The 11,304-nt window shown below is 44.7% G+C and overlaps 2 protein-coding genes across 2 annotated transcripts; both read right to left on the bottom strand.

Moving 5' to 3' along the window:
- Window positions 1-8,521: 8,521 nt before the first annotated feature.
- On the bottom strand, window positions 8,522-9,136 carry LOC112701188 (uncharacterized). The gene has a single exon (XM_025751979.1). The coding sequence runs from the start codon at window positions 9,134-9,136 to the stop codon at window positions 8,522-8,524; it is 615 nt and encodes a 204-aa protein (XP_025607764.1).
- Window positions 9,137-9,887: 751 nt separating this feature from the next.
- On the bottom strand, window positions 9,888-10,652 carry LOC112701189 (putative F-box protein At1g67623). Its single transcript, XM_025751980.1, has one exon. The coding sequence runs from the start codon at window positions 10,650-10,652 to the stop codon at window positions 9,888-9,890; it is 765 nt and encodes a 254-aa protein (XP_025607765.1).
- Window positions 10,653-11,304: the final 652 nt, after the last annotated feature.

An 11,304-nucleotide genomic window follows, 5' to 3' on the forward strand; every position in this document is an offset into this window, starting at 1 on the left:
TACAGACAGAATAGACGAGAACAACAAAAAACAAACGAGTACCGTTAACATAGACGCATCACATTCCGTAAACGGAGTTTATAGCCGTAGGCATTTGCAAGTCCTTCGCATTTAAAATAAACCCACCTCCCGTGTAAACGATCAGTATTCGAAACACCAAAAAATAAAAAACAAAAAAACAAAACACAATGGGCGACGGTGAAGCACGCTCCGACGGTGACACAAACAGCAGGTTAGACAGGTTTCATTTATGACTTTTAGAATACAACAAAACGCACTACGTTGCATATGCATGGTAGACGAATATTCGCATTAACAACCACGTACGGGGTACATGTAGGACGTATGCGAACAGGTCCACGACGCAGATACAATTGAGCAGTCGCAGCCCCGGCAAGCGTGTGAGGTAAATCTTCTGATCAGGTGTACTTCACACATTCTTTAAACAAATAACTGATTCGATATTGTTTTTTTTAATCTGTAGTCCCCGGTGGACCCAAAGCTGCCTTGGAAACACAGCCGAAGCTCCCCAGCCGGATGATGTTAATGCGGGTCAAAGGTGACCAGATCCAGTCGGAAGAGGACTGGTCGTTTCGAAGATCGGTCTCATCGTCAAAGACTTGATGAGGGCTTCGTGGAAAGGTTCTGGTTAGGTTTCACTCATACGCCATGTATGTAATGTGTCATGTAGGTGTCCCTCATACTAAACCGGTTTTGCTTATTCTCGACAGAAGGATCTCGAGAAGGAGACCGACAACGCAGCTGCGGCAATCTCCGACAAAACCATCGTGTTGTTGGATTCCGACGGGAGACGGATGAACAGTCAACCCCGCAGTCCATGAAAGTTGCATCTGGCATCGCTAGTGGAACGCCTATTGTCCCAGATCCGCCTGAGAATAGTACTCCACCCCTTTCAGGAACGGATAGCATCATGAGAAAGTTGTTTCGCACACCACCATCGGCAACAAGGAACGCCAAACGGCGACGTTCCGGTGATGGAACTGACAGTTCTATGCGATCTAGTTCCAGTAGGGAAAAGTCTGCCCATTCAACGAGCAAGAAGGTAACTAATCGGTAGGTTTGTTTATCGAAAACTGCGCTAACCTACTGACGTTTGACAAACATGTGTCGTAGATGAGGTTCAAGATCACACCCGCCATGGACTTTACAACCGACAGTCGGCTTTATTCGCGTACGTCTTCGACGGAAACCTTGATCCATGGTAAAACTCGAGTTACGTTTTCTTTAAACCGGCTTTATCGCGGTTATATTAAATCGTTAACACTTTCCTCTGACTATAGCGAGGAACTTGTCCGTATTGGAGTCAAGTCCGCGGATAGGGTTGATTTACACAGCTTACTACCGGGAAATGACGTTGATGACAAGGTATGGCACCTGTTTATGCTTGTTTCAGTAGGAAAAACACATATATGGTGTTGCGAGACATCGTCGGGGTTTTTTGTTTATTTTATATTTTTGGCTATTCTTCGTTGCCAGATTGTCCACCTGGTTGCCATGACTATGACCGGTGCTGAGATACTTGCCACGTCGCCCGCGTACTGGTGCTTACCACCGTCTGTCTCGGTAATTTTTCCTGATCTGGCGTTGGTACACGTATAAACATAACTTATTTAATACGTCAGCGTTGTCTCTGCAGGATGATATATTGCACGGGAGACGACAGAATTAATGCTCAACCGTTACATGGAGAACTGGATGCGGCCATCCAGATTCCTTGAACTTGTCTGTTAAAGGACAACTTTTGGTTCATCGTAAACTAACCAGGAACAAGTGTCTTCAGTAGATTAACTATACGTGTTTATCCTGTGTAGATTTATGTCCCCATACAGGATGCGCTGGGCCACTGGTTTTTGATGCTCGTGTCTCTGAAAGACAAGGCAATTACAACCTTGATTCATCACCGAACCAGTTCGAGACGCCTCACCGGGAAGACCGGATTCGGAAAACGGTTAAGTACAACTTCGATTGTAGTCTTTACTTTTAATTTGCCATACTGGCATAGCATGCAACACGGCGTGCGTAAAAGTGTTCTGATTTATATTCCGCGGTCCGTGCAGGCAAGGGTGTTGTACAACGTCACACAAGCTGTTTACGAGAAGCAATTTATGCCTTACCAAGCAACTTCGGAGATTTCCGATAAGGAGCCCCATAGGGATACCTAATTGTGGTCAGAGGTACGTTAACCGCAAATAAAACATGCATGTATCACAGTGATGATTTTCACATGTTTTCCATAATACGTACTGACGGTTACTGTCTATTCGTCGGATCAACATTCAGCATGAACTCAGGGATATGGGTCATTGGGTGGCTCAACATGGGGGATAAATTCAACCCGATCATGGACAGGATTGTAAGTATGCTCAAATAAAAATGGTAGATTACGGATTTTAAAGTATAGGGTCACAATAACTGCGGTGAACCTGACCAGCACACCATTCAACAAATTCCGGGACCGTGTATTGGGCAAGGCAGAGTTATGGAGGATGAAAACAAAGAAGAGCACTTAAGTCGACCGGCTGGTACTGCATTGTCGACATGGATCAACCAGCTGTGACGCTTATGCCTCCATGCCACAGGTAGTATTACGTTGCTTTCTTCTTTAGTCTTGTATTAGGGTACGCTGCGACCAGCTGTGGCGATTCAAGGTTATGTTACTCGCAAATTAAGACTTTATGTGTTTACGGAATTTCAAGGTTGTGTTTACACCTATTGCAATTTCAACGAATGATTTTCTTTAATTATATTTTTACATATGAATGCGATGATGATTAGCTAGCATATATTTTACTTACATTTAATTTTAACGCTCCAAGCCGGCTACTAAATACGCACCAGCGCGTAACGACAAATCTAATAAATGCCATCAATTAACAATGTTATTTCTATTTACAATGCAAGTTCGTAGAATCCATTTTCCTTTTTATTTTTTTGGAAAACTTATGTGGATTTTCGCCAACGAAATGATGCGTCGGTTAAGTCGACTGTCCGAGCGAGTTGGATTCCAAAAGGCGACCCTTATCCATAAATATACTAGCATTCCTACTGTCAAAACCACTGGTCAGTGGATTACATCCTGTGAAGTATATACACTAGCAGGCCCCAGTCCAAGCGAGAGTTTTAATGGAGCGTTTCTGTAACGTATCTGAACTACCCCGCGACGTTTGGGTAGCCATAGCCATTAAAGTCGCGACCACATTGATTGAGGACCTGTGCAGGTTCCGTATGACGTGTTGCATTGCGCGCGATGTAGGCGACGACGATAATGTCCTCAGGATGGTTGCCATACCACCTCCGCATCAACTAAATTGGGTGTGGATACGGGACCCTATTGGGCGAAGATTTTTCGAGAGGTGCATTGAGATTGGTCACCCGGAACTTCTGTTTCGGGAGGCGCTGCGGGAGCTCTACATAAGACATAACCACGCTGTAGGATGGCAAATGCTGCAAAATGCAGCAAGGAATGGGCTGGACGCAGCCAAGTACGCACTTTCAATGGAGTTGCTCCTCCGAAGGGACGACAGAGACGCCAAAAAAGAAGGTTTGGAACTTTTTCGTGCACTCGAAGCAGGTAACTTACTCCCGGCATGTTACTCGAGTTGCTTCGCAGTCCTCACAATTTCTTGGCCAGATGAAGTCCAAATGCCAGATAAGGGAGAGGAACATACAATGTGTGACTCGACCAGATGCATGACCCGAGGCCACATGGGTCTTCTCTATGACTACTGCCGAAGGGCGGCAGAGCAGGGCTCCATCCGCGGAGTCGGAGGCGCCAACCATATTCGGTGCATTCATTGTCGCGTCGACTACGAGGTGGAACGTTTCGTTGATATAGCTAGGGTTTAGGATTGTTATGCATATTAGGTTTGTTATTGACATATTATGTATCGGTTTAGTATGGACGTATAATATTAACGGTTATCTTCTTTATTATCATGTAAATGTTATTTAGGTAAACGGATACTTATTACATATAAATATCTTATAATTAAAATTAAACAACAGGAATTTGGAACAATGTCTAAATAATGTTATTTAATATTATTAAAATATTAGACTTAATTACTAATATTAAATAATGATATAAGAAAACATAAAGAGAAATTTAAGGAAAGTGTTGGTTAAGGAACCCTTCTGTGAGCCGACGGAAAACTCAATCGGCAGGCTCCCTAGACGACGTGATTGTAGCTGATTAGGTGTCGATGTACGGTACACAACCGATGGGATACCCTCGCACACGGCACCGGGTGACTATATATACACCGTAAACAACAGCCATTGAGATAACTGATTGGAGCCTTTCAGTTATCCAGTATTTACAAATAACCGACCATTTATCTATCGTGTGAGGGCGCTCAGTACAAGGGGAGGAGATGTATCGTCCGACAGGTCCGGCCAACCTTCCCCACGATGTATGGACCTTAATTGCTGGAAGGACCGCAGCACAGTCCGTCAGGGACTTGTGCAGTCTCAGAATGTCGTGCACCGCTGCACGTAATGCAGGGGATGAGGATTTCGTATACAGATGCGCCAACATTCCAATTTGGGACCAGCGATGGTGGAGTGTGAGTCCCATGCACCATCCGGGAAGAAACTTCTTAGCGCGATGCAGGCAGAGTGGCCACGTGGAAGTTCTGTTTCGGTATGCGGTGTCTGACCTTTTCCTAGGCGGGTGTCGTTTTGCGGGGATGGAAACCATGCACGTTGTCGCAGCCCAGGGCCATTCGGCAGCCCAGTACATAGTGGCGATGATGCTGATGCTACGCGACGACGCCGAGTCAAAGAACAAGGGCTTACAAACATTTTGTTGGCTTGAGGCGGCCGGTGCCCTGACAAACTGCAAACTGGTGTTCCGCGGCGTTGTCCAGGGGACGTGGAGACACTTGCGTCGCGTGCCGAGGCTAAACGAAGAGAATCAAGTCTGTTCTTTGCATGCATGTCCAAGCCGTGGGAACATGGGTGCCATTTACCGCCATCAACGCTATGGAAGAGGGTGGGACGTAAACGACGGTGACGGAGGTGCTGGTCATATTTCGTGCGTGCATTGTAGGGCTGATTATGAATTGATCCTGTTTGTCCACCTCTTTGACTGATTGGATAGGAATGGGTTCTCAATATTTTTTTGGTTATCCAATGTAATATATCTATTATCACTATTATGTAATAATTTTTCCAACTATTTTGCCGTTTTGGTACTGTTTTTCTCGTTTTGCCATATTTTTTATTTTTGTGTTTTCTGCGTAGTCCCTAAAAAGTTAAGTTATGGAAAATACAATTGTTTCCACTGACTGGCCTCTCATTCGGTTACACTTGGTTGCATAGCCAAGTAAAAAAGTTTTTTTTTTGTGAGATCAACGCAAGTCCTGTCTGCCACGTTATTCATAGCAGTCCATACACCTTCAGCCCTTCCTGTCTACTCTAACGTCACATTGCAAAGATTTGCAATCATATCGGATTTTGCGCAATCGATGCAGCCTTAGTTTTCCCAGGCTTTTTCTTCGTTTATCGATAAAACCACCAGGTGCACTATTATCTTTGTTTTCTGATGGAATACCATACGCACATTAATTAACCTCAATAAAATGTATTAATTTATCTATTATTAACTTAAATTTTGTTTTTCATTAATGCATATCATTCCACACGTCCGTCACAATTCATAACCATTCCTTATATTTATCCATAACCACTTCCGGTAGAAGAGTCATAGCTTCAAGGGCCGTTATCGTCTACCAAACCTCCCGGTCTTCATCCGACAAAATGTCGCACGAATCCCTCGACGACCACGCCATTAGTCCGGGCGACCTCCAGGAACACCCAACCGCAGACCTAATCAACACCCTCCAACAGAGGATGAGGTTTCTGAGTGATAGTCTTCGTAGGACACAGGACGAAGCAAGGACGGCCAGGATCGAGGCAATCACCGCCAAAGTCAGGGCTAGTATCAGGAAGCATCAACTGGAACAAGGCTGCCGGTTGGAAAAGAAGTTGCGCACGGAGATGAAACAGCATCAAACGACCGTTCGCGAACTGGAAGACAAAGCAAACGCTTTGAAAGCGGAAATTGCCGATCTTCGTCGAAGGGAACAGCAACAGATGGCACCGTGGCGTAAAATGGAAGGCAGGCTTGAGGTTGTGGAGATCAAGGTAGGTTTATTGGTCCGCCAACTGTATGGTCAACCTGCAACAACGGCAGACGGCTTTGACTATCAGGATCCCACCGGGCAGAATGGAGACGATGTCGGGGCTATATGAACCACGGCATCTACCGTTCGAGTCTTTATTTGCTCTGTTTTCGTATTTCGTTAGCTGTTCTTTTCATGTTCTGTAACCCCTGAGTAAAATTGGGTTTTCTTAATTATATATAATATATAATTTCCGAGTCGTTTGAGTTATTTTTCTTTCTTTCTTTTTATTTTCGGATGAAGCCATCTACACAGGCGGCCAAAACGGAAACACTCCGTCAACCCCTGTCGAAGTATAGGATCTTTAATGCCTGCTTCAACACAGCGACCGATACTATCCGGCCGGTCAAGGAAAAATAAAAAGGACAATAACGGTATAACACGTAAATCGTTTCGTTGCCCAACAGTAGAATATACACTGACATTAGTTAATTTTTACGGCTTAGCGCGTAACTCGTTTCGTTGCACAATATTATGGTTAATACCGGATATTTAGTACAATTAATTTATGTACTTAGACCCATATTTACCTATACGTACAATTAGAAGTGGTCTCCTTTTGCCAAACGCCGGTGGGCATTCTGGATTTCATTTTCCAGCTTGCGTGGATATCCGGAAATGAGAGATGGGAATTGGGAAACGTGAATGGCATTTTTGTTGTTTGCAAATTTAATGGAGCTCGTCGATAATCGTTATTATTGGAAACCATCAGATAAAACAATTAAATACATGTTGTATTCTGTACATTATGGAATATTAAACCGAATAAAAATCGCCAGTGATCACATCAGATTAAGTTATCAAATAATATGGTAATTTTTTTTCAGTAAATTGCAATAATAATTTTTTTATGTTTGATTTGACAAAACAAAACTCTTTTCTTCATATCTTTGTACACCACACCCCTAGACCTGACCATGGCATCCCTGCACACCTGCTTATGAACCTAATTCGGCTTGAAGTACACGTTAACTCCTGAGCGTGGGGTCTGCGCGACAGAAATACGAATGTGCTTTCCAATTCTCTACGGATGGTTCTGGAAAGGATAAGATAATTAATTAATATCGGACGAACGAAATACTAATGTGCTTTCCAATCCAACTGATTTGGTTTTACGACGCACAAATTTAATGTTGACTATTCGATTCTTGTGTTATATTCATGACAAGCTTAATTGCGTTCCTTAATTGCTCATTGAAGAAATATTTAATGTTATCACAGAACACGCCATTAGTCCAGAGGACCTCGTGGAACTCTCCATCGACGCACTTATCGACATCATCCACGTAGATGATAGGTCCGCAGACTGTGATCTCGTTGCGGCGGCATTGGTTAGGAGGGAGGAGAACTTAAAGGCTACCCTTGTAACCACCAATGCAGAACTGAGCCAGGCAAAGGTGGAGCTGATGGCCTCCAAGTTCGTCTTCGAGGCAAGGAAGGATGAACTGGAGAAAGAAGTGCAGGAAAAGCGACGGCTTGAAAAAGAATTGAAAACAGAGAAGCGAAAAAATGACGCGCTCCTTCAACAGTTGGTTCTCACTGAGAAGGAATTACAGGCTGAAATTGCCAAGCGCCATGAACGACAAGAGGTTGAGTCTCTTCCGTGGTCTGAGCTGGAACGCCGGCTGGACGTTGTGGAGGAAAGGCAAAAGTTCTTGCTCCGTCGTCGTCCTCGTCGTCATCCGGCCGAGCAGAATGAAGACGGGGCCGAAGGTAGTTGATGGGCTGCACATGCAAGATATCTGAATGTCATGTTTTCCGCCGAGGCCTGTGTGATCCTTTTATTTCCTATGTTTGTTCTGTCGCCCTTTTGATATTCTGCAATGGAACTTAATCACGGATAACATAATTATGCATACTTTTCTCTGTGTTCTTAGCTTGTTCAAACACAATTAGGGATTTACGTTACGACGAAGCCAAACGCTAATACCTAATAAAAAAATTAATATAGACATGGTGTCCTTTTTTTTAAATCATATGAAATATGTCTTTTAAAAACCCTAAACAAACATTTAGTGTATTTACATAATAAATTATATATTATTTAAAACAGAAGAAGTTAAACAATACTATAGTCTATAAGTCTCTAAATTTTAGAACTTTACACTAACATTGTCCCCAACCCGAAGTAACGAGCGAAGAGATATCAGATTAAGATTAATCATTATATTCGACTATTAATCAAGATTAATCATTTTTTCTATATATTTACTAGCCCTGTTATATTATGCGATTACAAAAATAAGGTAAAATACACCATCAGTACGCATAGCAATTAGCATGATCGGCATCTCCATCGCCGGGGTTTAGAAAAACTACGTAAACGCAGTAAGTCCCAAGAACTTCCGCACCTCGTATTCGGCCAGGCATTGCACACACGCGACACTGGACAGATCGCTGTCGTCACGAATGGTCCCACGGCTACGGCAACTACCGGAACGGCATGACACAGACTCTTCTGGGTTCGCCGGGGGTATATCGAACCACGGGCCGGTGAACACCTGCGTGAAGACCTCCCTGCACCTTTCGACTGTGCCGGAGTCACGAACGACGCAAAAAAATTCAAATCCACGGCGGACCTCATCATCTATTTTGTCACCGAGCGACAGAAGCAGCATCGCAGCGATGTAGCAGGCCTCCACATCGCCCAAGTCTGCTGCCTCGGTCAGGGTCCGCATACCACCTCTGCGGTGGCCACACCAAAATAAATGAGACATCCCAACGCGGAGCATAGCGGCCGGGTTTTGCGCTCTGGCGCATCGACGCAGAAATGTCATTGCAGGCGTACCGGAGTAGTCGAGGAAGCAGGCGATCGGCAACACCGACACCAACGCGTGCCTGTACACGGCGTCGGAATTGCATGCTGCTGCAAATAACCTGCAACGCGCCTGCATGTTGAACAGATCCTCAATCGAATTCGATGCAACCATCGTCGCAATACTCAACCACAACTCGAGAGGAAGAATACTCGGCAGACACTCGTGCTGAATGGATACCTCCAGTTTCGTTTTGTCCTCTTGGGAACTTCCGGCCATTTGGGGGGACATCGAGGACGGTTTATTGGAGATTACAAAAGGGGGATGGACGAATTTGTAGATGCCCTTGTGGCATTTTGCTTTTAATATAATATATTGCCGTTCGGGGGGTAGGAGGAGGGGGGTTGCCCGTGGTTCAGTACCGCATACGTTTTCCTAGATGTTTTCGTTTACCGATGCATTCATATATTATAATAATTATATTGATTAAAGAAGCATTTATCGTAATTAAATCATACAGCAGATGGCGGACGTTTTGCTGGACAGGTATAGTCCCAGGTCTAACGGTTCAGTGCAACAACGGCATGGAGACACCATAAACCGACGCCTCCCCTCCCCGGCATTGTATTTTAGGATTACTATTGTACTGTTTAGTCGCAACGTTAATATTGAACTTTTATGGCCCGTTTTTTATTTTTATTTTTTTAATTTATTCGGCTTGGCCTGTTAGCTAATGAAGTTATGAAATAGTGCTTCTATCGAAGGTTATGCGTGTGACCGTCTAAATGTTTGAATACGGTGATATGCATCGGTTCGAATATGTCACTTATATGGCCCACGAAAGCGGGGATTTACAAGGCCACCCAACCCTAAACACCCGACTCATTAACAATGAAATACATTCAGCTTCGGTTACAGCGAAACTTCATCTGAAAGTAAATAGACTAAAGAAATGCAACACCTCGAACTCGGCAAGGCAGTGGACGCAGGACACAGTCGAGGAATCGTTGGTGGCACCCATGGTCCCGCGGGTCGGGCAGAGGCTTGACCGACAGACGACAGGCTTCCCTGGATCCGACGGGTGCACCCCAATCAGCGGATTTGCGAACAACTGCCCGAAGATTTCTCTGCACATTTCGATTTTTCCAGCAGCCAGCACGTTCTCAAACATTTCAACCCCCCTTCCAGCATCCGCCCCGTCCCCAACACCTGGCGTCAGCAGCAGCATCGCACACATGTAGCGGGCTTGGACATCACCCGCATCGGCGGCCTCAAGCAGGGTGTCGACCCCAGCGACGTGTCGGCCCATCCAGCAGAATTCTCTGATCCCTATACGGAATATAGCGCCCGGATTTCCTGCGCGCGTGCAAACACAAAGGAACCCATCCTCAGGACGGTCCTCCAAGTCATAACCGAACACGACGGGTATCTCCGCCATGGAGGCCACCTTGAACACCGCAGATGAGCGGCAGATGTCCAAAAATACCTTGCAGGTCGCCTGCATGTTAAACAGATCCTGGATGGACGACGACGCAACCCTTAATGCAATTCTCTCCCATATTTCGCGAGGCAGAAGAGTCTGCGGACAGACGCGCGGTGGGACCCCTTTCCCTTTCCCTTTCCCTTTCCTTTTCCCATATCCGGCCTTCTCTCCTATTCTGCCTTTCTCGGTGGTTGCACTATATATCATCCTATTTGATCTAAATTTATTGAATAGGTGGTGGAAGGGGAAGTTTACAGGAGGACCGTCGTTAGTATGGATCACCAGATGTGATGAAGGAAAACTGAGTACTGAACTTATAAACTGCAAAACGGCTCACCAGATAAGTCAGGAACCGTGCCACGCACGCATTCATTTACGCCAGCTGTAAGTCTGTAACCGATGCTTCGTTTTTAGGGTTGGCACAGGAATCGAAGACATCTTAAACGTCGGTTTAGAACCTGAACGCTGAAAAATAACTTTAAATTTAAATTTAAAACTTCATTAAATTTGTTATCCCTTGTTTTTCGTTAAATATAAATATCTTATTTTTTCAAAAAACAAACGACGTACATTAATTAATAACACATTTTCTATTGAAAAAAAAAGTATTCGAAGCAGCTTCTCACTTTACACTATAAGGCCTACACTATATAGGTATACGTGGACGTTAATGACAAACCCTATCCCTCTCAATGCTTCTTTCCCAGTTCTTCTCTGCCGTATCTCCTTCTCTCACCTCTCCGTCTAGTCTTGTCCACATCCTTAATTCTGCCACCCTCCACTGCTCTCTCCGTTGTGTATTACCGAGAGAATGGCGAAGAAGACCGTCAACGACAACGGCGCAAGTCCCGTCTACCTC

The sequence above is a fragment of the Arachis hypogaea genome, chromosome 7 (assembly GCF_003086295.3).
Source record: "Arachis hypogaea cultivar Tifrunner chromosome 7, arahy.Tifrunner.gnm2.J5K5, whole genome shotgun sequence".
NCBI classification, from domain to species: Eukaryota; Viridiplantae; Streptophyta; class Magnoliopsida; order Fabales; family Fabaceae; genus Arachis; species Arachis hypogaea.